The sequence below is a fragment of the Hemiscyllium ocellatum genome, chromosome 33, assembly GCF_020745735.1.
Source record: "Hemiscyllium ocellatum isolate sHemOce1 chromosome 33, sHemOce1.pat.X.cur, whole genome shotgun sequence".
Lineage (NCBI taxonomy): Eukaryota > Metazoa > Chordata > Chondrichthyes > Orectolobiformes > Hemiscylliidae > Hemiscyllium > Hemiscyllium ocellatum.
In genome coordinates this window covers 4,912,526-4,938,813 of record NC_083433.1, presented here as the reverse complement: position 1 = coordinate 4,938,813, position 26,288 = coordinate 4,912,526, and the positions used below count along the sequence as shown (strand labels likewise).

Here is a 26,288-nt window from a genome sequence, read left to right as displayed (position 1 = left end):
TCAATGTGATCCGTTACAGCAAAGAGTTAGTGCTACTCCCTCTGTAGTAGCCTTGTTGGTTCACATATTCAGAGAGAGTGAGGGGCCCATAGGTCTGAACGTGATCATGTACATTTTTATTCTAATACATGTATGACACCTCAGAATGTTGTGATATAGGACAAGGAGAAGGCCATTCAGCCCTAAGACCCAGGTCTAGCACTTAATTTGATCATGGCCAATGTGGGCTATCTTCATTCGTCCATTCCCCTCAATACCCTTTCACATCCTGTGAAAGGGTAAAGCAATTTTTAACAATGTACCCCTTGTCTAAAACTGATTGCTGGACTGTCATATGAAGAGAGACTGAATTGGTTCAGGCTATATTCACTGGGGTTTAGATGCAAGACAGGGATCTCATAGAAACCTATAAACTTCTAACAGGACTAGACAGGATAAACACAAGGTGTTCCCGATGACGGGGGAGTCCAGAACTGGGCAGACACATTCTGAGGATACGGGATGGGCCATTGTGACTGAGCTGAGGAGAAATGTCTTCATCGAGAGAGTGGGGAGCCTGGGGAATTCTCTGCCACAGAAAGTGGTCGAAGCTAAAACATTGAGTGTTTTCAAGAAGGAATTAGATACAGTTCTTAGGGTTAAAGGGATCAAAGGGTATGGGGGAGAAAGTGGGATTAGGGGACTGAGTTGAATGATCAGCCATGATCATACTGAATTGGCAGAGCAGGCTTAGAACACAGAACATAGAACATTCCAGCGCAGTACAGGCCCTTCAGCCCTCGATGTTCTGCTGACCTGAAGACCATCTAACCTACACTATTCCATTCTTGCCCATATGTCTATCCAATAACCATTTAAATGCCCTTAAAGTTGGCGAGTCTACACTGTAGCAGGCCGTGTGTTCCATGCCCCGACTACTCTCTGAGTGAAAAAACTACCTCTGACATCTATCCTATATCTATGACTCCTCAATTTAAAGCTATGTCCCCTTGTGCTAGCCATCACCATTCGAGGAAAAAGGCTCTCACTGATATGATTATCTTATATGTCTCAAAGCTTGAAGGGCTGAATGGCCTCCACTTATTTTCTTTTTTGCTAAACTTAATGAAACAGATATTCTTTCAAGATGGTGACAACACTGGGTGACTCTTTGCGTGCTCCCTACAGCAGATTCCCTCAGAAATAGAGGCAGGGTGCCTGCAGAGTGGCAGAGGAGATGACCTGGGGGTTGCAGTGAGAGAGGGACTCACTGAGATTCTTGTAGAGAGAGGAGGAAAACTTCTTCAAGGCAGGCATCCTTGCAAGAGGATTCGCAGTAGGGTTAAATCAACGAGGTAAAAACAATGACTGCAGATGCTGGAAAGCAAAGTCTAGATTAGAGTGATGCTGGAAACACACAGCAGGTCTGGTTTTCCTCCTCTCTCTACAAGAATCTCAGTGAGTGTCTGTCTCTCCACTCTGCAGGCACCCTGCCTCTATTCCTGATGAAGGGCTTTTGCCCGAAACGTCGATTTTCCTGCTCCTCGGATGCTGCCTGACCTGCTGTGCTTTTCCAGCACCACCCTAACCTCCAGAATGTCTTTTCTAAACTCAGCCCCTCTCCTTCCTCCTATCACTCAGTCCTTGAAATCTGCCTGGGTCGCCTGTCCTAATATCTTCCCATTGTGGTCAAAGAGTGAGACATCTAATTTGGCAATTTCTCCTGTGACGTGTCTCGAGGCTCTTTAAGTTTGCTGAAGGTGCTACAGAAATGCACGTTTGTGTTGCTGATGAGGCCCAACAGCAGTCTTCATGAGGGGGAAGCCCATGTTGAATTGTTTGGTGTTTTGCCTCGTGTCAAGGGTTTGGGACAGGGGTTGCAATGAGTGCAAAGACACACAAAAGAGCCATTGGACCAAACCAAAAAGCTGCAAGTTTCCTCTTCGAAACCACAGGAAGCTGGTTGATGTAGGGACAAGTGCTTTCAGTTACATTTCTGCACAAGAGGAAGTTTATTTTCAGCAAGTTGGAGTTCTAATACTTTGTGCTCATACTCTCGTCAATGATGGGCTGATTTGCACAAGAGGTTGTGATTAAAAAAAAACAAGTCTCGACTCGATTCAAATCCGAGCAGGAACCCGGTTTGGCATCACGTCATTTTTTAAAATCAGCAATATTTGTCTATAAAAGCAAAGATCTGCATGCCTCTTGAATTTTTATTTCAGTCAGGAAATGTCTTCATACTTCCTTTCCAGCTCTTTAAGAATCTACAGAACAGCACATGCTTGGGATTCTGTTACAGTCTGTCATACCCTCCAGAGAGTTTTTAATTGCTGCTAACAGCCCAAGAGTCAATGTTGAGGTTTGTGTGTGTTCGCTGTTGCCCACAACCCCCCCAACTTATTCCATAGAATTAAATTTTAAACCAAGTTCTTTCAAACTTCCTTTCTTCCTCCTAGGATTTCAGGAGGCAATTCAGTCCTCAAGTCTGTTTTGCCATTTTATTCGAACGTGGTTGACCTGTATCTCAACTCCATTTACCTGTCATCACCTGACAATTATTGGTACCCTGAACCCCGCTTTATTGTTCTCAGTTTCTCCAGTGGCTATACCGTTGCTAACTGCCTTAACCCAAGGTCCCATGTCACGGCGGCTCAATGGTTAGCACTGCTGTCTCCCAGCACCAGGGACCCAGGTTGGATTCTAGCCTCAGGTGACTGCCTGTATGGAGTTTGAACATTCTCCCAGTGTCTGCGTGGGTTTCCTCCAGGTGCTCTGGTTTCCTCCCACAGTCCAAAGATGTGCAGGTTAGGGTGGTTTGGCCATGCTAAATTGCCCATGATGTGAGGTCCAAGTGGGTTAGCCATGGGAAATGTGGCTTTATGGGATGGGGCAGTGGCATGGGTCTGGATTGGATGCTCTTTGGAGGGTCCATGTGGACTTGTTGGGCCAAATGGCCTGCTTCAACACTGTTGGGATTCAAGGGTATCGCTGCTAAACCCCCACCAGCAACAGTAATGTGCATTTATGTAGTGCCTAGAACAAAGTGGTTGGCTTCAAGGCATATCCTGGAAGAAATTACCAAACAGAATCTGACACTGAGCCACAGTAAGAGTTATTAGGAGTGATGCCCTTCCTGATGAAGGGCTTATGCCCGAAACGTCGATTCTCCTGCTCCTCGGATGCTGCCTTACCTGATGTGCTTTTCCAGCATTACATTCTTTGACTCTGATCTCCAGCATCTGCAGTCCTCACTTTCTCCTATTAGGAGTGGTGACTTGGTCAGAGGTCCGTACGGAGTGGGTTAAAGGAGGAGAGAGCAAGACAGTGTTAGGAAAAGATTACTGGAGATTAGAGTCCAGGTTGTTGTAGGCATGAACACCATTGAGGGGGGGGGTGGGGGCAATGTGAACTGGGGTGCACAAGGGTCCTAAGGAGGTCCAATTGACTGCTGTCTGTGGCTTTTAATTTTTATTCTTTCACAGGATGTGGGTGTCACTGGCTGGGCCAGTATTGATTGCCCATCAGGAATTGCCCTGGGGAAGATGATGGTGAGCTGCCTGAGAGTCATATAGCACGGAAACACACCATTTGGTTCAACTCACTCATGCTGACCAGATATCTCAATCTGACTTAATGCCATTTACCAGCACCCGGCCCATAGCCCTCTAAACCCTTCCTATTCATATACCCATCCAGATGCCTTTTAAATGTTGCAATTGTACCAGCCTCCACCACTTCCTCTTGCAGCTCATTCCAAACACACACCACCCCTCATGTTCTTTTGAACCTTTTGCCTTTCACTTTAAACCACTTCTTGACCTGCTGCAGTCCATGTGCTGCAGGTGGATACACAATGCCCCTGAGGGAGGGAATTCCAGGATTTTGACCCAGTGACACTGAAGGAACAGCGATATATTTCCCAGTCAGGGTGGTGAGTGGTTTGGAGGGGACGTTGCAGGAGAGTCATGTTCCCATATATCTGTTGCTCTTGTCCTTCTGAATGGTAGAGATTGTGTTGAAAGTTGCTCTTAACTCAAAGTCGCCATAGTCCCACTCACTAGAGAGACAGACAGCTGGTGACGGTTTAACCTGAGGGGAGAGTTTGAGATGAAGGGATGTTTACTATAATCTCAACCAGTACAAGAACTGAACCCACAGTGTTGGCAACAGTCTGTAGCGCAAATCCAGCCATCCAGCCAACTGAGCTAACAGTATACACTGATGCTGCTGAGGACCAGTATTTTGAGATTAGATTTGAGATTAGATTCCCGACAGTGTGGAAATGAAGGAAGTGAATGTGGGAAGGTACGATTGGGTGTCATTCAAGGGGGTTGCTTTGTCCTGAATGGTGTCTTGAATGTTATTGGAGCTGCACCCATCCAGGTAAGTGGGGAATCACACTCCTGACTTGTGCCTTGTAGATGGTGGACAGGCTTTGGGGGATTCTGGAGGTGGGAGAATGTACATGCTTCACTGCCTTTGGAGTGAAAATGTAGCTGAAGATGAAAGTTTGGGAATTTAAACATCTAGTGCCTAGGACACCAGGAGGACAGGGGGGATTGTCGATTCTGGTGGGAATATTCCAAAAGGATTCACCACATCTCCTCTCGACTCCAATCATCCTGCTCACACACACTTGCCGTTGGCCCATCTTTGGGATACACTGCCTCCCCATGGCTAAACATTGACCTGATTTGCTTTGGAGTCTTGGCGAATCAGCCATTTTAGCCCCACGCTGATATTTTTAAAGTGCAAAAGAGACAACAATAACACGTTTATTATAATATCCTTTTGATGTTCCTTCTTTGCTTTGTACAGGAGTTTAGTCTTGACTTCCTGGAGGATTGACAAGTGGGGGATGGGTGAGGGAATGGCTGACGGGGAATTGCCAAGGTCAATTCTAAGCAGCAGGCTCCTGTGTGATGTTAAAGTTTATGGATGTTGGAGGACAGGCTTCAGGCCTGCAATGGGTTGGTATTACTCACTCAATACAGCATCAGGACGTCATTACCATAGCCTCTGAACTCCCAAGTGGTTTAGCCACACCTCCCCAACTTTTGTCTCAGTCCTTTTTGTCAGGTTGATGGAGTCATCCCCAGGTTGACAGCGCCACCATCTGACAGTGGATCGTGTGCTGAAAACATGGATGTCAGAGCCAAGAGGGAGACAATGGGATAGTTGTGCCGAATGTAACCCATATCATGTGACTTTGGTGATGTGGAGGTTCCGGTGTTGGACTGGGGTGGACAAAGTCAGAAGTCACATGACACCAGGTTATAGTCCAACAGCTTTATTTGAAATGGAAAAGCATTCCTGATGAAGGGCTTTTGCCTGAAACGTCGATTCTCCTATTCCTCGGCTGCTGCCTGACCGGCTGTGCTCTTCCACCATCACACTCTTAGACTCTGATCTCCAGCATCTGCAGTCCTCACTTTCTCCATGTTTATTTGAAATCAAAAGCTTTGGAGCGCTGCTCCATCGTCACTTCACCTGACAAAGGAGCAGTGCTCCTAATGCTTAATAAACCTGTTGGACTATAACCTGGTGTCATGTGACTTTTGACTTTGTGTTAATGGGACGAGGAGAAAGTGGGAATGGGTGACTGCGCTATAAGTAACCTGTGTCATAATAGGATTGGGTTGTGGAGATAGCTGCAAAATATGGAAAGATGGAATCAGGCTATGAAGGTATTGAACTCAGGGTTGACTCTCAGGGCCACAGGTTCCCCAAGAGGAACCTCGGAGTCATGTTTTGCAGACAGAGCATAGGAGTTCTCCAAAGCAGTTGCCCGGTTTGTGTTTTGTCTGCTTGATGTTGAGGAGATTGGATTGTGAGCAGCGAATACAATACACCAGATTGAACAGGCTTATGCATCTAACACTTTGGACAATTTAGCACAGCCAGTTCACCTAACCTGCACATCTTTGGACTGTGGGAGAAAACAGAGCAAACCCACACAAACGTGGGGAAACTATGCAAACTCCAAACAGACAGTCACCCAAGGCTAGGATTGAACTTGGGCCTGTGGTGCTGTGAGGCAGTAATGCTAAACACTGAGCCACTGTGCCACCTGAAGTATTAACTCCGTTTCTTGCTCCACAGGTGCTGCCGGACCTGCTGAGTTTCTCCAGCACTTTTTACTTTTACTTCCTGTCCAGCTGGCTCGTGGACTTCAGATAATATGTAAGGCACTAAATGCTATGATTTCTCCAGCATTTTAGATTAGATTAGATTAGATTACTTACAGTGTGGAAACAGGCCCTTCGGCCCAACAAGTCCACACCGACCCGCCGAAGCGCAACCCACCCATACCCCTACATTTACCCCTTACCTTACACTACGGGCAATTTAGCTTGGCCAATTCACCTGACCCGCACATCTTTGGATTGTGGGAGGAAACCGGAGCACCCGGAGGAAACCCACACAGACACGGGGAGAACGTGCAAACTCCACACAGTCAGTCGCCTGAGTCGGGAATTGAACCCGGGTCTCTGGCGCTGTGAGGCAGCAGTGCTAACCACTGTGTCACCGTGCCACCCATTCTGGCGAAATATTTTCTGCATCATCTTTATCAATGCACTTTTTAAATTCAGCATCTTTCATCAAGCCTATAGACATCAGTCCTAGTGCTTGCCATGTGTCTCTGTGTCAATTTTGTTTGATTTTTGTGATGCACCATGGGATGTTTTACTACATTAAAAGGTGCTATATAAATCCAAGCTGTTGTTACTCTCCTTAGCACCTTCATACAAGAGACTTAGCAGACACGATGAGAAAAAAAGTTGAGTACACTCCCTATTTCTGGTCCTTTTTTAAAAAAATTAGTTGGTAGGAAGTGAGCATCACTGGCGTAACATGTCCATCCCTAATACCCAAGAGGGGAGATTTTTAGAAAAATTATTCATCTTGTGGGATGTGGATGTTGGTGGCTGGTCAGCATTCATTGCCCGTCCCAAGATGCTGTTGAGAAATGGCAGGGTTGGTGGGGAGGGTGGGGGGTGCGGTTGCTGAGTTGCCTCCTTGAAGCGCTGCAGTACACCTGCCTTTGAGAGTCAACCAAATTGTTGTAGATTTGAAGTCACATGTCGGCCAGACTGGGTAAAGATGGCAGATTTCTTTCCCTAAAAGATATTAGTGAACCAGATGGGTTTTTTTCTGACAATCAGTAGTGGATTCATGGTCATCATTAGATTTTTAATTCCAGAATTGTATTGGGTTCAAATTCCATTGCCCACTGTAGTGGGATTCAAATGCCATCCTGCAGAACATTACCTGCTGTAAGATCATTTCTGATTCTAATCTCTTCTGGATGCTATGGACGTGGTTATGGCAGTCACGTGTTGCAATGTATGCCAAGGATCATGTTACAGGGCACACATTGTAACAGATAAAGGTCGTGCATTGTGATAGATTAGTTAACTCACTGGTAGATGAGCTAATGCTGAAGATGTTGGTGCTGTGATGTGATCGGTTAAGTGTGACGGACGAACCAGTGTGGCAGACGACGATTAATTTAGAAAGATAAAGCATGATTGCATATGCTAACGTTATCTGACAAGACGGGACCAATTAATTTTATAAACTGGAGGAGAACAAAGAAATTGTGGGCAGTCAGGGAAGACATTTTTCTGGCTGCCACAGCTTTGATTTTGCAAGATTAAAGTTTAATTTCGTGAAGGATTTTCTGTGTCTCCTGGTAATGTTTTTGTGGAACATTGAGTGATTTTTCCACAACAATGCATGATTTCAAAATGCAAAATATGGAGCAACTTTGAACAAACTTGGAGTCTGAAATCACAAGAAAGCTTGGAGCCTTGAAATGTAATAGGCCGTGTTTGCATTACAGGATAACAAAAGTGGCTGTTCTGGTTAGAGGAATTAAATTAAGTTGGATTATAAGGAACTACTGGGCGGCACAGTGGCTCAGTGATTAGCACTGCTGTCTCCCTCCATGTAGGTAAAAATCACACAACACCAGGTTATAGTCCAACAGGTTTAATTGGAAGCACTAGCTTTCACAGCACTGCACCTTCATCCCACAACCACCTATATTAAACCTGGTGTTGTGTGATTTTTAACTTTGTACATCCCAGTCCAACACTGGCATCTCCAATTCATCCCCCCATCCACACTTCCTGTTGCTATGGAAAGACAGCCAACATCAAAGGTCCCTCCCATCCTGGTTATAATCTCTTCCAACCTCTTCCATCAGGCAGAAGATACAGAAATTTGAACACGTTCAAGAACAGCTTCTCCACTATTATTGGACTTCTGAACAGACCTCTCAAAATTCAAATCTAATGTTGGTCTTGCTTTTTGTGTACTTTCTTTCCTCGCCCTGTTCTATCACTCTATGACCTTTGTATGGTATGATTAGCCTGTACTGTACACAAAAATCTTCCCTGTACCTAGGGTACGTGTGACAACAATAAATCAAATCAAAATCACAGCGCCAAGGACCTGGGATCGATTCCACCATCCGTCCACTGTGTGGAGTTTGCTCATTCTTCCTGTTTCTGAGTGGGTTTTCCTCCGGGTGCTCCAGTTTCCTCCCACAGTCCAAAGATGTGCAGGTCAGGGTGGATTGGCAATGGTAAATCGCCCACAGGGGTGTGCAGGTTAGGTGGGTTAGCCATGGGAAACGCAGGGTTACAGGGATAGGGTGGTGGAGGGGGTCTGGGTGTGATGCTCTTCAAAGGGTCAGTGTAGACTGTGGCCTGCTTCCACACTGCAGAGTTTCCGATACTATTTTGTGTGTCTTGTTTTCAACATTGCTTGCACTCTCTCTCCCAGCTAAAAGCCAGAGGTCGGTGTGAGACTGAGCCACTGCTGGTCTGTTGGAGATGCGGTCTTTAGAATGAGATATGTACCTGAGCCTTCCGTCTACACAGAGCCCACTACTTTGAATGCAGAGCAATTGTCCTGGGCAATATTTACCCAATGAAACAGACTATCTGGTTATTATATTGCTGCTGTTCGTGAGACGTTGCTGGGCACACCGAAGCTAACAGTACCCCTTAAACAAAATATTCCTGATGAAGGGCTTTTGCCCGGAATGTCGATTTTCCTGCTCCTTGGATGCTGCCTGACCTGCTGTGCTTTTCCAGCAACACTCTGATCCTCAAACAAAATAGCCAATTGCCTGAGGTTGCCAACGGCGCTATAGAAATGCACATCTTCACCCCCTCCCGCTTCAAACGTGCCCTGCCAAAATGAGCTGATGCAATTAAAAAAAAAACGCCTTTCTGAAACCATGGAGATGTTTTATTTTAATGTGAGTTACTTTGTGAACTCCGGAAAATAAAAGAAAATTAACCTTGAGTTCACCCTGAGAGGGGTGCTTCGATGCTGATTGGTCGGACACGGCACCGGTAGTTCAGAGGCAGGAATACTATTGGAGGAGGCGGCTGTCAGTCAGGTGACGTCACAGGGAATTGGAAGATGGCGGACAGACCAGGTCAGGCTCGAGCGGGCCCGGGATACAATGTAACCAGAGAGAGGGAGGGGATACAGTGTAACGAGAGTGAGAGTGAGAGTGAGGGGGAGGGGGGATACAGTGTAACGAGGGGGAGGGGATACAGTGTAACGAGGGGGAGGGGGAGAGGGAGAGGGGATACAGTGTAACGAGAGTGAGAGTGAGGGGGAGGGGGAGGGGGGATACAGTGTAACGAGGGGGAGGGGATACAGTGTAACGAGGGGGAGGGGATACAGTGTAACGAGGGGGAGGGGGAGAGGGAGAGGGGATACAGTGTAACGAGAGTGAGGGGGAGAGGGGATACAGTGTAACCAGGGGGAGAGGGGATACAGTGTAACCAGGGGGAGGGGGGGGGGGAGGGGGGATACAGTGTAACGAGAGTGGGAGGGGGGGATACAGTGTAACCAGAGTGAGGGGGAGGGGGGATGCAGTGTAACCAGAGTGAGGGGGAGGGGGGATGCAGTGTAACCAGAGTGAGGGGGGATGCAGTGTAACCAGAGTGAGGGGGAGGGGGAGATGCAGTGTAACCAGAGTGAGGGGGAGGGGGGATGCAGTGTAACGAGAGTGAGGGGGAGGGGGAGAGGGGATACAGTGTAACCAGAGTGAGGGGGAGGGGGAGAGGGGATACAGTGTAACGAGAGTGAGGGGGAGAGGGGATACAGTGTAACGAGAGTGAGGGGGAGAGGGGATACAGTGTAACCAGGGAGAGAGGGGATACAGTGTAACCAGGGGGAGAGGGGATACAGTGTAACCAGGGGGAGGGGGAGAGGGGATACAGTGTAACCAGGGGGAGGGGGAGGGGGGATACAGTGTAACGAGAGTGAGAGGGAGGGGGAGGGGGGGATACAGTGTAACCAGAGTGAGGGGGAGGGGGAGGGGGGATGCAGTGTAACCAGAGTGAGGGGGAGGGGGGATGCAGTGTAACCAGAGTGAGGGGGAGGGGGAGGGGGGATGCAGTGTAACCAGAGTGAGGGGGAGGGGGGATGCAGTGTAACGAGAGTGAGGGGGAGGGGGAGAGGGGATACAGTGTAACCAGAGTGAGGGGGAGGGGGAGAGGGGATACAGTGTAACGAGAGTGAGGGGGAGAGGGGATACAGTGTAACGAGAGTGAGGGGGAGAGGGGATACAGTGTAACCAGGGAGAGAGGGGATACAGTGTAACCAGGGAGAGAGGGGATACAGTGTAACCAGGGGGAGAGGGGATACAGTGTAACCAGGGGGAGGGGGAGAGGGGATACAGTGTAACCAGGGGGAGGGGGTGGGGGAGGGGGGATACAGTGTAACGAGAGTGAGAGGGAGGGGGAGGGGGGGATACAGTGTAACCAGAGTGAGGGGGAGGGGGAGGGGGGATGCAGTGTAACCAGAGTGAGGGGGAGGGGGGATGCAGTGTAACCAGAGTGAGGGGGAGGGGGAGGGGGGATGCAGTGTAACCAGAGTGAGGGGGAGGGGGGATGCAGTGTAACCAGAGTGAGGGGGAGGGGGAGGGGGGATGCAGTGTAACCAGAGTGAGGGGGAGGGGGAGGGGGGATGCAGTGTAACCAGAGTGAGGGGGAGGGGGAGAGGGGATGCAGTGTAACCAGAGAGAGGGGGAGGGGGAGAGGGGATGCAGTGTAACCAGAGAGAGGGGGAGGGGGAGAGGGGATGCAGTGTAACCAGAGAGGGGGGGAGGGGGAGAGGGGATGCAGTGTAACCAGGGAGAGGGGATGCAGTGTAACCAGAGTGAGGGGGAGGGGGGATGCAGTGTAACCAGAGTGAGGGGGAGGGGGGATGCAGTGTAACCAGAGTGAGGGGGAGGGGGAAGAGGGGATACAATGTAACCAGAGACAGAGACAGAAAGGGAGGGGATACAGTGTAACCAGAGTGAGGGGGTGGGGATACAGTGTAACCAGGGGGAGGGGGAGAGGCGATACAGTGTAACCAGGGGGAGGGGGAGAGGCGATACAGTGTAACCAGGGGGAGGGGGAGAGGCGATAGTGTAACCAGAGACAGAGACAGAGAAAGGGAGGGGATACAGTGTAACCAGCGTGAGGGGGAGGGGATGCAGTGTAACCAGCGTGAGGGGGAGGGGATGCAGTGTAACCAGAGTGAGGGGGAGGGGGAGGGGGGATGCAGTGTAACCAGAGTGAGGGGGAGGGGGAGAGGGGATGCAGTGTAACCAGAGAGAGGGGGAGGGGGAGAGGGGATGCAGTGTAACCAGAGAGGGGGGGAGGGGGAGAGGGGATGCAGTGTAACCAGGGAGAGGGGATGCAGTGTAACCAGAGTGAGGGGGAGGGGGGATGCAGTGTAACCAGAGTGAGGGGGAGGGGGGATGCAGTGTAACCAGAGTGAGGGGGAGGGGGAAGAGGGGATACAATGTAACCAGAGACAGAGACAGAAAGGGAGGGGATACAGTGTAACCAGAGTGAGGGGGTGGGGATACAGTGTAACCAGGGGGAGGGGGAGAGGCGATACAGTGTAACCAGGGGGAGGGGGAGAGGCGATACAGTGTAACCAGGGGGAGGGGGAGAGGCGATAGTGTAACCAGAGACAGAGACAGAGAAAGGGAGGGGATACAGTGTAACCAGCGTGAGGGGGAGGGGATGCAGTGTAACCAGCGTGAGGGGGAGGGGATGCAGTGTAACCAGCGTGAGGGGGAGGGATGCAGTGTAACCAGAGTGAGGGGGAGAGGGGATAGAATCTAACCAGAGACAGAGAAAGGGAGGGGATACAGTGTAACCAGAGAGAGGGCGGTAGGGGGGCAGGAAGAGAGAGGGTATAGTGTAACCAGAGAGAGAAAGGGGGTGAGGGCATACAGTGTAACCTGAGAGAGGGGGGCTACAGTGTAATCATAGGGGGGAGGAAGAGAGGGGATATGGTGTAACCAGAGGGAGGGGATACAATGTAACCAGAGCGAGGCAGTGGGGAGAGAGGGGGATACAGTGTAACCAGGGTGAGGGGGATACAGTGTAACCAGGGAGGTGGCGACGGAGGATTTGAACAGATTCCACTGGGAGTTGTTGGTGTCGACCTCCGAGGGTCTGGAACAGAGTGAACTGGGGTAGGGTGTGTTGGGAGGGGTCAGAGGGAGCGGAATGTCCCAGAGTGTAGGATTGGGATACTCTGTTTATCTGTGATGTGGAGGTGCTGGTGTTGGACTGTGGTGGGCAAAGTTAAAAATCTCATGTCACCCACCAGGTTATAGTCCAACAGGTTTATTTAGAATCACGAGCTTTCGGAGCACTGCTTTGAACTACCTGATGATGGAGCAGCGCTCAGAAAGCTAGTGCTTCCAAATAAACCTGTTTGACTATAATCTGGTGGTGTGTGATTTTTAACTATGCTTACCCAGTTAGTCTGGTTTTTAGTTGCTACTGGCAATCTGAGAGATTCAGGGTTTTGGGAACTGGCCTGTTGGGTTTAGAATGAACTGTCAGCAAATCTAAATCTAATCGCTTTTATTCCGGATGGGATGCAGCTCAGTTGGCTGGATGGCTGGTTTGTAACAACGGTGTGGGTTTGATTCCTGCACTGGCTGAGGTTAAAATGTAGGTCCCTTCTTCTCAACCTTGCCCCTCTTTGAGATGTGGTGACTCTCGGCTTAAATAAGCACCGGTCCTCTGGGATGATGGTGACTACTGTTTTATAATGTTGAGGCCCAGGCTAATGCTGTGGGGACATGGTCTCAACTTGCAACATGAAAAGGGATGGAATTTAAACTCAGTTAATAAATCAGCAATATAAAGCTGGCCTTGATAATGGTAACCATGGTGACTGTTATCATCTAAGCCCATGTGGTTCACTAATGTCCTGCAGGGAAGGAAGTCAGCTCCCCTTATCTAGTATGACCTACACGTGACTCCAGGTGTGGTGATATGGTTGGCTCTATCCACCCTCTGAAATGACTGAGCAGACATTCAGTTTTAGGGATGTGCATCAAAGGCTAGCCTGTCCTGTGGCTCACATAAACAAATACATAAGATTGTATTATCAGTTCTCCTCGTATCTCCCTCACCCCTGACACTGCCTTCCTATTGGTTTTTTTAATGTTGGCAGTCCCAGTTGCAGAGAAACCTCTGATGAATGTGAAGCTAGGGGAGCTGTCCCGATGGATCACTGGACGAGATTTCACACCCAATGGCGTTATTGGGGCTTTGCGTAGAGGTAAGGTTATAATCTAGCCGAATCTGCAAATAATTGGCAAGTAAATTATATTGGAAACATTTGAAGCATTCTTTAATCAGGCTTTGTATCAGTTCGTTAGTTCCCTGGAGGCTATTTGCCATAACCAAAGTTCCGCAACTGAACTTTGGTTAATTGTGAGGTTCAACAGAACCTTGTTTTAGCTATAATAAACACACCAAGCACTGGAGAAACTCACCAGGTTATGGGCAGCATCTGGAGAGAGAAAAACAGAGTTAACATCTTGGATCCAGTACGATTCTTCTTTGGAACAGCTCTGAAGGGTGTCGTGTTAGACTTGAAACATTAACTCTATTTCTCTCCATAGATTCTGCCCACCTTAGTTTCTGCAGCACTTAGTGGATGCTGGAGATCAGAAATAAAACATGTTTTGCTTTTACTTTAGTTGCTTGAGATTGTTGAGGGTAGGACACAATGGTTCTCCTGGATGTATTGCCCTGTACACGTTTACCTGTGCACGCACGCCTCTGTGGCTTGTCCATGAATTCAGAGATTTATACAGCGCAGTCTGCATCATCATAACTTCCACTAAAGATGCGCTAATCCCAATTTCCTGCACTTGTCCCATATCCTTGAATGTTATGATATCGTGGTCTGCTGAGGACAGCAAAAAGGTGACATAATCTTAAGGGAGAAAAAAAAATGGAAAATTAGAGGGAGAATCTAGCAAATATACCCACCACAAGCTCTGTCTGGACATGAGCTGCTTAAAACAGCCAGCTCCCATTTTCACCACCTCCCTATCCCTAATACCAGCTTTTCTCCTTCCCCTGACTTACTCTCAACCATCCTTTCATCTGCCTAATTTTTTCTCTTTTTCTCTTGCTGGAGTCCGTGTCTTGAAATATTCATTTAGTATCTCGCCATCGTCTTGTAGTTCCACACGTCGATGGCCACATAGATCATTAAGAGGCCTAATTGCTCTTAATGCATTTGTTGAATCCTCTTTGGATTTTTAAATTAGAGTCATAGAGATGTACAGCATGGAAACAGACCCTTTGGTCCAACCCATCCATGCTGACCAGATATCCCAACCCAATCTAGTCCCACCTGCCAGCACCCGGCTCATATCCCTCCAAACCCTTCCTATTCATATACCCATCCAGATGCCTCTTAAATGTTGCAATTGTACCAGCCTCCACCACTTCCTCTGGCAGCTCATTCCATACACGTACCACCCACTGAGTGAAAAAGTTGCCCCTTAGGTCTCTTTTATATCTTTCCCCTCTCACCCTAAACCTATGCCCTCGAGTTCTGGACTTCCCGAGCCCAGGGAAAAGACTTTGTTTATTTATCCTATCCATGCCCCTCATGATTTTGTAAACCTCTATAAGGTCACTCCTCAACCTCCGATGCTCCAGGGAAAACAGCCCCTGTTCAGCCTCTCCCTATAGTTCAAATCCTCCAATCCTAGCAACATCTTTGATAATCTTTTCTGAACCTTTTCAAGTTTCACAACATCTTTCTGATATGAAGGAGACCAGAATTGCGCACAGTATTCCAACAGTGGCCTAACCAATGTCCTGTACAGCCACAACATGACCTCCCAACTCCTGTACTCAATACTCTGACCGATAAAGGAAAGCATACCAAAGCCACCTTCACTATCTTATCTACCTGCAACTTTACTTTCAAGGAGCTATGAATCTGCACTCCAAGATCTATTTGTTCAGCAACACACCCAAATACCTTAGCATTAAGTGTATGAGTTCTGCTAAGATTTGCTTTCCCAAAATACAGCACCTCACATTTTTCTAAATTAAACCCCATCTGCCACTTCTCAGCCCATTGGCCCATCTGATCAGGATCCTGATGTAATCTGAGGTAACCTCCTTTGCTGTCCACTACACCTCTTGTACAAAGCCACGTTCCCAGAAGGACGAGGTGCTACTGACTGTTTTAACTGCGCTCTCTCTCTTTCTCTCTCTCTCTGTTTCTCACCAGGCCACGACCGATACTACAATAAGTACATTAATGTGAAGCGAGGTGGCATTGGGGGAATTGCCATGTTGCTGACTGGTTATGTTCTGCTCAGTTACATCTGGGAGTACGATCACCTCAGTAAGTGGAGCCCCCTGGGGCTGGATGTTTGTCATTGAATGTATGAGAGTAAATGCCACACACATTGCAGCTATACCGAAGTACCAAGGTGTACAATATGCCGCATGGAGGAAGATGAAATGTTAGTGCACTTTCTAGTATGTCCAGTTTGAAATGTTTTGCAATGTACTTTGGACAGTTTAAAATACGGGGTAGACCATTTAGGACAGAGATGAGGAGAAACTTCTTCACCCAGAGAGTGGTGGCTGTGTGGAATGCTCTGCCCCAGAGGGCGGTGGAGGCCCAGTCTCTGGATTCATTTAAGAAAGAGTTGGATAGAGCTCTCAAAGATAGTGGAATCAAGGGTCATGGAGATAAGGCAGGAAGCGGATATGATTAGGAATGATCAGCTGTGATCATATTGAATGGCGATGCAGGCTCGAAGGGCTGAATGGCCTACTCCTGCACCTATTGTCTATTGTTTAAATAGTGTATTTTTCAAGGAAGAATGGGGAACAGAGTTTATTCCAACTCTTCGTTGAGCTGGTCGGATGATCAGAGTATCTAAGGAGTGGGCAATTGATTCCAGTCTTTCCTTCACACTGTCCGAAAAGCACTTTGGAGCTCCTGGTCCAGCGCCACACGGACCACGGTGCTTCAGGAAGATGGCTTACTGCCAACTTCCAGGGCAACAAAATTCCTGGCCTTGCCAGCACGTGCCCGTTGAGTCTGCACTATCATAACTCCCACAGTGTGTTAATCCCAATTTCCTGCACTTGTCCCGCATCCTTGAATGCTATGATACAATGGTCTGCTGAAGGTAGCATTAATGCAGCACTTGCTGGTGTTGTATTTGGCATTTCAGTCATTCCCTAATTACTCCAATTTACATGGGCAGGTGCTGATTTTTATAAGTGTGTTGCTAGGGTTTGAGGGAGAGGCTGAACAGGCTGGGGCTATGTTCCTTGGAGCATTGGAACCTGAGGGGTGACCTTATAGAGGTTTATAAAATCATGAGGGGCATGGATAGGGTGAATAGCCAAGGGCCTTTCCCTGGGGTGGGGGAGTCCAGAACTAGAGGGCATAAGTTTAAGGTGAGAGGGGAAAGATTTAAAAGAGACCTGAGGGGTAACGTTTGCATGCAGAGAGTGGTATGTGTATGGGATGAGGTGCCAGAGAAAGTGGTGGAGGCTGGTACAATTACAACATTTAAAAGACATCTGGATGGGTAGATGAATGGGAAGGGTTTAGAGGGATATGGGCCAAATGCTGGCAAATGGGACTAGATTAATTAGGATATCTGGTTGGTATGGATGAGTTGGACCAAAGGGTCTGTTTCTGTGCTGTGCATCTGCCTGACTCTGAGATGACCTGCAGCCAACCAGAATGTAGTGTTAAGGTCATACAGGAACATCCTACCATGAGGACCTTTTGTAGTGAATGAGGATGAACTCTTAGTCAGAAGATTTGTGGGTTCAGGTTCCCCTCCAGAAACTGGTCTGCATAATTCAGTCTGACATCCAGTGCAGAACTGGAGGAGTGCTGCAGGCTGAAGGTGCTGTCTTTTGACCGGAACCTTAAAACCAGGTCCGGTGTGCCATCTTGGGTGGACAAAGAACTCTCCTGGTGTGATTTATAAAGAACAGGAAGATGCATGCCCCAATGTCTATGTCAGTATTTGATACTCAATCTCCATCAGTGAAAGTGTGATTTTAGTCATTAATGCGTTGCTGTTTGTAAGAGCTGGCTGTGTTGGAATTTGTTGTTTGTTGCTAAGTTTTTATGTAATAGTCACTTTACAGCCAATTGAGTTCTTTGATTTGAAGTAAAACACTTTGGGCTGCACTATCAGTTGTGAAAGGTGCTGTAGGAACTAATGTATTGTTGCTATAAGTCATATGCTTTCCACAATCAATTGTTTTAACTTTCCTTTGACTGCTTGTAATTTTATTTCCCACTCAGAGCACGAGCGATGGAGGAAGTACCATTGAACTGCTGCTATGTTCCACTCGCTATATTTATGGAATTTGAGACGAGTGTTCAAGTTAGAATCATGAAAAATAAAATCAGAACCAGTTTCAGTGCTGAATTGTTCATTCTTTTGGCTTCTATACTTTGTATTGTGACTGAATATTCCCAAGTGCAGGTACGATATGAACTGAGCAGAGCATCTGTCATCAGAAAAATGCTGGTATCTATTATGAAGGATGGAATAACAGTGCGCTTAGAAACACAGGATCAAGCAAAGTCAACATGGCTTTCTGAAGGGGAAATCATGTCTGACAAATGTATTAAAATTCTTTGAACAGGTAACAAGTGTGATAAAGGGTAATCAGTAGATGTAATAAGTTTGGATTTCCAAAGTGTTTAATAAGGTGTTGCGTTCAAGGCTACTTATCATAAGAGTTCCTGGGAATAACGTGAACATGGATAGAACCTTGACTTAACTAACAGGAGACAGTTGGACAGTTCTCAGGAGGCTCCAATAGCACTGATGATGTTCCTTAGCCAGGGAACGAAACGTTTGCAGCAAAAACTTCCAGCTCGGCGAACAGAACCACAACACAGTTGGAATCACGGACATTTTTAGGATGGCAAACTATAACTCGTGTGCCACAGGGATCAGTGCTGGGGCCACAATTATTTATTGTGCATATTAATGACTTAGATGAGAAAGGTGTACCACAGTCAGCTTTACAAATGATATAAAAAGATGGGAAGGCAAGTGGTGGTGATGACAATGTACAGAGTGTTTAGACAATGGGTATAATCTTTACAGATGGAATATAATGTGGGAAAATGTGAAATTATACACTTCGGCAAGAAGAAAATAATTGACAAGGAGGTTATGACTCACTCCCCTTCTCCACACCCGATAGCCAAAGAATTCCAAAAGTGATTGAGAGTGGTCAATGTCCTGAGTGTCCCACCAAGTGTGGCATCGTGGAGTGCTGGTTTATTTGGAGTAGCTGGAGTAGAGGAGAAATCTCCTTTGGTTCGAGTTGTACCTTGCAGAAAGGAAGGTGGTTGTGGGTGTTGGAGACCACTCATCTCAGCTCCAGGACATCACTGCAGGTGGTCCTTAGGATAGTGTCCTGGGCCAACCACCTTCAACTGCTTCAGTAAAGGTTAGAAATGGGAGTGTTCACTCAGGATTGCATGATGTTTTTTGGTTCTATTTTCAGGTTGTACTTACATACAGCCAGACTTGGGCTAAGGGTTGAGTAACATTTGTGCTCTTAGGTGCTAATGCCCATTTCCCATGAGAGAGATGACATTGACATTCAATGGCATTATCATTGGATCCACCACCACCATCACCCTGGTGATTGACTGCAAACCAAATTAGACCAGTCATATGTACATTATTGGCCACAAACCAAGGTCAAAAGTCAGGAACTCTGTTGTGAATAATTCCCCTTTTGATGACTCAAAGCCTGCAAAACAAAAGTGTGAAAGAATACTCTAAATTTACCTGCATAGATGCAGCTCCAACAATATCTAGAAGCTTGACACCATGCAGATTGTAAAGTTAAATAGCATGCCATTCGGCAGTTTAGATATTCCCACTCTCCACCACCAATGTAATATAGTTACAGTGTGTGGTATGATATGAAATACATATGAGAGTGGAGCTTGGGAAATAATGGATAAGCGGGAAATGGCAGAGGCATTGAATAAATTCAATATAGTCTTCACTATAGTAGATGTAGTAACATTCTGGAAATACTAAATAATCAAAAGGAGCTGAGGAAATAAAGACCAAAAAATTCACTACAGAAGAATGGACCAGGGAGACTAATGGACTAAAAGCTGACAAGTCCCTGGACTTTAATTGTTGGAGATACTCGACAGGTTTGGCAGCAACCTGACCAGAAAAATATGGTTAACACTGAGTCCAGTGACCCTTCCGCCGATCTGACAGCATCCAGGAAATGTCCCCTAGACTTATTTGCAATATTTGAATCTACAGCTGCAAAGAATTTCTTGTACAAACTTAATAAACGCCTTTCTGTACTCAGATTTACCATTGGAGCATTCAAACGAGCTCTCTATTCATCAATGTTTTAGTGGAGAAGTCAGAAAATGGATCCTCACTGACCATCTACCAAAAGCCTCCATTCATTGGCCAATACACATGTTGGAATCAGTAAAGTCCCACATGCTAGAACATCATTCATATTGGTGACCTTGAGAATAGTGCCACAGCCATTGGTGCACCAGACAATTTTGACAATGCCAAAACTACCCTGTGTCAGTTTGGAGATAGTTGATCACATCATCATTTGTAGATTGCAAAAACTCAAGAAATGGCCTTCATTTATCACTTCAGACTCTGACTAGTGTCTGGTCTATCTCATTACCTGAGAGGGGCAAAGTGTCTGAAACATTTGAACAACAGATGAAGCCAGCTGTCAAAAGCTACTGCAGTGTAGTAAACCCACGAGTGGTTTTCTCCATGATCAAGATGCTGCAGTCAAGCCAAAAAGGTGCTTCACCTAGCACACAACTGAATAATGCCATGTGTTTCAGTGCCAATGTGATGCCAGGTATCTAGACTGTAAGCCCCAATGACTGATGGAATCTTTCAAACAACACATCCATTGATCATTCGCACTGGGTATTTGAGTGTGCTCAGCCAAGCCTGAGGATTATATCCATCGTGAGAAGTGGTTATGCTCGGAAATAATTCATTAAATAATCCAGACCGTGCCATGAGTTTTGCTGTAAGCCATTCTCAGGTCATCAGTGGGGCTGCGTGAGAGTGCCAGAAACAACATATACATGGAAGGCCCTGTTTTGTGACAATATTAAAAAAATGGTATATAGATATATTCCTGATCAACTTGCAGCAAATGGGACTGGAACCCAGGCCTCTTAGTTCAGAAGTAGGGACACTACCATCATACCATGAGAGTGCTAGGAATTTATACATATACAGTTGGTTCTGCTATAACACGGTAGTTCCATTCTCGTGCAACCCGTGTTGTAAGAAAAGCACACAATAGCATCACCATTTAAACTAATGGGGCTGGAATCGCATTATAACAACGCACATTTTCAAAGTTCACACTATAGAAAGTGTTCCCAATTTGTCAATCATGTTATAGTGAATTCACATTAACCAAAACGCGTGTTGTAGCAGAATGACCTGTGTGTTACTCCTTTAAAAAGGAAGCGTTTTGGAGACAGCTAATTGCTCCTGCATCTCTGTGGCAGCATCCTGACCAATTTGATCAGGCAGGTCGATTCTGAGGATCAAGATTGACAGGTAACTGTTCTTGCTGCCTCTGCATGTCAATGATGGCCCATCTAACCAGCACTCTCTTTGCATGCGGTGTAGAAGGGTGTCCCTTTGCTTCTTGCATCCTAGTTCTGATGAGTTGGAGATGAAAAACTTCATCTTCTTGGTCTCCTTTGGGCAGTGTTTAATTTCCATACTACCGAGCAACTATTAACATTTGCATTTCCAAAAGGCATTATATAAGGTACGACATTTAAGACTACTTAATCAGATAAGAGCCCATGGTGTTGGAGGTAGTACAATAGCATGCAAAGAATATTGGCTAACTATCAGAAGACAGAGTTGGGATGAGGGGGATATCTTTCAGGATGGCAATCTGTTGTTAATGGAGTGCCACAGGGCTCAGTGCTGGTGCCACAATTATTTACAATATATTAATGAGCAAAGTGAATGTACTGTAGCCAAGTTTGCAGATGGTATTAAAATAGGTGGGAAAGGAAGTAGTGAGATTGACGCTAAGACTCAACGGAGGGATATAGACCGGTTAATCGAGTGGGCAAAGTTTGGCAGATGGAATATAATGTGGGAAAGTGTCACTTTGGCAGGAAGAATGGAGCAGAATGTTATTTAAATGAAGAAAGACTCCAGAAAGCTACTGAGCAAGGGATCTGGGAGTTCACATCCATAAGTCAGAAAAAACATAGAGTCACACAGATGTACTGCACAGAAACAGACCCTTCGGTCCAACTCATCCATGTCGACAGATATCCTAAATTAATCTAGTCCTATTTTCTAGCACTTGGCCCATATCCCTCTAAACCCTTCCTATTCATATACCCATCCAGATGCCTTTTAAATGTTGCAATTGTACCAGCCTCCACCACTTCCTCTGGCAGCTCATTCCATGTACCACAGTCTTCATGAAAACGTTGCCCCTTAGATTCCTTTTTCGTCTTTCCCTCTCACCCGAAACCTATGCCCTCGAGTTCTAGTCTCCTCCCACCCCAGGGGAAAGACCTTATCTATTTCCCCTATCCACACCTCTCATGATTTTGTAAACCTCTATAAGGTCACTCAGCCTCCAACACTCCAAGGAAAACAGCCGCAGCCCATTCAGCTTCTCCCATAGCTCAAATCCTCCAACCCTACCAACATCCTTTTAAATCTTTTCTGCACTCTTGCATGTTTTGCAACATCCTTCCTATAGCAGGGAGACCAGAATTGCATACAGTATTCCAAATGTCCATGTTCAGTGGGTAATTGAGGGGCAAATAGGATACTGACGTTTATTTCAAAGAAATGGAGCATTGAGAGAGGAAAGTCTTGCTAAACGTATACAAGGTATGGGTGAGATCATATAATACTGGGAGCAGTTCTGGTGCCCTTATAGAAGGACAAGTGGAGGCAATCCAGAGAAGGTTCACTAGGTTGATCCCAGGTATAGAAGAATTTTCTTCAGAGGAGTGACAGAGTAAGGTTGGGCCTATACTCAGAATCATAGAATCCCTACAGTATGGAAACAGGCCACTGAGCCCATTGAGGAGAAAGTGAGGTCTGCAGATGCTGGAGATCAGAGCTGAAAATGTGTTGCTGGAAAAGCGCAGCAGGTCAGGCAGCATCCAAGGAACAGGAAATTCGATGTTTCGGGCATTACAACATTTAAAAGGCATCTGGATGGGTATATGAATAGGAAGGGTTTAGAGGGATATGGGCCTAGTGCTAGAAAATAGGACTAGATTAATTTAGGATATCTGTCGACATGGATGAGTTGGACCGAAGGGTCTGTTTCAGTGCAGTACATCTGTGTGACTCTATGTTTTTTTCTGACTTATGGATGTGAACTCCATAAAGGGAATAATCCTGATGAAGGGCTTATGCCCGAAACTTGAATTTCCTGTTCCTTGGATGCTGCCTGACCTGCTGCGCTTTTCCAGCAACACACTTAGCCCATTGAGTCTACATCAACTCTCCGAAGAACATTCTACATAGACGTAGCCCCCCCCGCAACACACACACACACACACACACTGTCCCTTTAACTCTGCATGCCCTATGGTTAATCCACATAGTCTGCACAACCCTGGACACAATGGGCAATTTAGCATGGCCAATCCAACTGAACCCGCACATCGTTGTACAGTGGAAGGAAACTGGAGCACCCGGAGGAAATGCACACAGACACAGGGAAAACAAGTAAACCCCACACAGGCAGACAGTCACCTGAACTGAATTGAACGCAGGTTCTTGGCACTGAGAGGCAGCAATGCTACCCCAACTATCAGTGGTATTTAGAAGAATGAGAGGCAACCTGATTAAAATCGCAGATTATTTGGAGGCTTGCAGAGTAAATACAGAAAGGTGGTTTCCCCTCATGGGGGGATTTCAATTAGAGAGCATAATCTCAGAATAAGGGGTTTCCCATTTAAAGAAAGAATGAAGAGGAATTCCTTCTCAGAGGGTAATCGAACTGTGGAATTATTTCCTGTAGGGAATCATTGAGGCTGGGTCATTAAGTATATTCAACCTCTGAGAAGCATTTTTAAATTCAGTAAGGGAATCAAGGGTGAAGGGGCAGCTGGTGGGAAAGTGGTGTGAGGATTACCAGATAAACCATATTCACATTGAATGATGGAGCAGGTTCAATGGGCCAAATGGCCACTTCTGTTTTACATCTTATGATGTTATGGCACTGCAACAGCTCAAGCCTGGGACCTGTACTGTCTAAGAGGACAACAGCAGCTGATGAAAGGGAATATCATTGTGTACAGGTTCCCCTCCAAATCATACAATCCTGACTTGACACTACATCACCATCCCTTCATGATCACTGACTCCTAAATCCTGGAGCTCCCTCACAACCAGCACTGGCTGTCAGTACCTCACAAAGACAGCAGTGATTGAAGGTGGCTCACAGGAACTTTCTCCAGGGCAATTAGAGATGCTCAATAAATGCTGGCCTTGGCTGTTATACTGATTCCACAAGCAGGTGAAAATAAACATTCATTATAAGTTTCTCATATTTATGTTTAAATCCTTAATGGGCTCACCTTTCCCCTCTTCTCTGTAGCCTTCTGTCCTAGGGCCATACCCCTCCCACCCTAGTTGTCCCCTAAAGGTTGTGGAGAGCTGCGCTATCAAAATATTGCAGACTACATAATCACCAGAAAGTTTTTGATCATGAATTTGATCAAACTGACTTGGACATTTCAGAGGATAATTAAGCCAATTCATAACAGCCTGATGCCTAAAGCCATACTAGTCTGATTGCAGATGCTAAGATGATTCAGGAATACTGGAATGGGATATTGGCTGGGAATACAGGGTGCAGCAGAAAATAGCTCTTGTGATACTACGGTCATGTCCTCACCTCCAGGCCAGGAGTTTCAGTTCAAGTCCTACTTTCTTTGGAGATGTGCTACAGGTTAACATAACATTAAGGAGAAGCCACTATAGCCTTAGCGAGTAGAGTGGCTTTTTGTTTGTCATTTCTACCATATACAACTGATACAGTAAAAACAAGGCAGTGTTCCTCCAGGACAGAGGGTGCTACATGGACAGCACAAACTACCCACTCATACGCAGCATAAAGTGCCAAGCAAGTTACAGTGTAATAGCAGAATGATAAATAATAGACATTTTTCTAGCAGCAATTTGATGTTGTACAAAGAATTTCAGATGGGAAAGAGTCTGATCATACTGCGTGAAGGAGCCTAATGGCTTGGGGCACAGTCTGGCTGTGAGAGACCGAATGCTCTGGTATATTCTGCGAGAGCATGGGGGTAAAGAGTTTGAGTGAGTGCTGTGTGGGTCTTCCACAATGCTCTTAAGCCTTTCAGATGCAGCGTGTGGTGTTAATGTCTGTAATGGAGGGGAGAGAGACCACAATGGTCCTCTCAGTCGTCCTCACTATCCTTTGTAAGGTCTTACGATCCTGGGGCAATTCCTGAACCAGGCAGTGACACAGCAGCTCAGGGTACTCTCAGTGAATCCTCTGCAGAACGTGGTGAGGATGGGGGGGGTGGGAGGTGGGCTTTCCTCAGCCTATGTAGAAAGTAGAGACGCTGCTGGGCTTCCTTGGCTATGGAGCTGGTATTGAGGGACCAGGTGAGATTCTCCACCAGGTGGACACCAAGAAATTTGGTGCTCTTCACAATCTCCACAGGGGAGCTGTCGATGTCCTGCAGAGAGTGGTCGCTCCATACCCTCCTGAAGTCAACAACCATCTCTTTCATCTTGTCCACATTCAGAGACAGGTTGTTGGCTCTGCACCAGTCTGATAGCCACTGCACCTCCTCTCTGTATGCTGACTGGTCATTCCTGCTGATGAGACCCACTACAGTCGTGTCATCAGCGAACTTGATGATGTGATTCGAGCTGTGCATCGCTGCACAGTCGTGTGTCAGCGGGGTGAACAGCAGTGGACTGAGCACACAGCCCTGGGGGGGCCCCGTGCTCAGTGAGATGGTGTTGGAGATGCTGTTCCCAATCCAGGCTGACTGAGGTCTCCCAGTCAGGAAGTTCTAGGATCCAGTCACAAAGGGAGGTACTTAGGCCCAGCAGACTCTGCTTTCCAATCAATCAGGTGCTGAGGAATGATAGTGTTAAATGCAGAACTGAAGTCTATGAACAATAATCTGACATAGCTGTCCTTCTCCAGGGGGGTGAGAGCCAGGTGGAGGATGGTGGAAATGGCATAATCTGTTGAGCAGTTTGATTGATAGATGTACTGCAGGGTGTCCAGTGAGAGGGGGCAGCAGGGTCTTAATATGCCTCATCACAAGCCTCTCAAAGCACTTTGTGATGATGGGTGTAAACACAATAGGGCAGTAGTCATTGAGACAGGACGCTGAAGGCTTCTTCAGCACAGGAACAATAGTAGCAGCCTTGAAGCATTTTGTAACTATGGCACAGCTCAGAGAGAGGTTAAAGATGTCCATGAGAACATCCACTAGTAATTCAAAGCATCCTCTGAGCACTCTGCCAGGGATGTTGTTTGGTCCAGCAGCCTTTCATGGGTCAACTCTCAATAGGATTTTCCTTACAGGTGAGTCACAGGACTATTCTCTCATTAGAGAGAAATAACTGGTGGTGATTTAACCAGAGTGTCACCACACCTCAGTCAAGCAGCAAGCTTGAGAATATGGGACCTTCAAGATCACCTCAGCCAATGCAGGAATTGAGCTGATGCTGTTAATGCCACTCTGCGTTGCAAACAGCCAATAGAGCTTTACTTTACCATATGTTAAAATATGTATAGCGAGTGAATACATTCTTTCTATCTGAAAATATTATTCAATAAAGTGTCTAAAACTAACAAACTAAAATCTTGGAACTATACCCTTTAATTCCCTCTGGCACACTCCCATGT

At 46.5% G+C, this 26,288-nt stretch overlaps 1 protein-coding gene across 1 annotated transcript; it reads left to right on the top strand.

The window, feature by feature from the left end:
• The first annotated feature begins 9,374 nt into the window (after positions 1–9,374).
• LOC132831304 (ATP synthase subunit f, mitochondrial-like) lies at positions 9,375–17,764 on the top strand. The gene is made up of 4 exons (XM_060849360.1): positions 9,375–9,439; positions 13,489–13,596; positions 15,580–15,696; positions 17,638–17,764. The coding sequence occupies exons 1-4, from the start codon at positions 9,424–9,426 to the stop codon at positions 17,664–17,666; spliced, it is 270 nt and encodes an 89-aa protein (XP_060705343.1). The 5' UTR covers positions 9,375–9,423; the 3' UTR covers positions 17,667–17,764.
• The last annotated feature ends 8,524 nt before the right edge of the window (positions 17,765–26,288 follow it).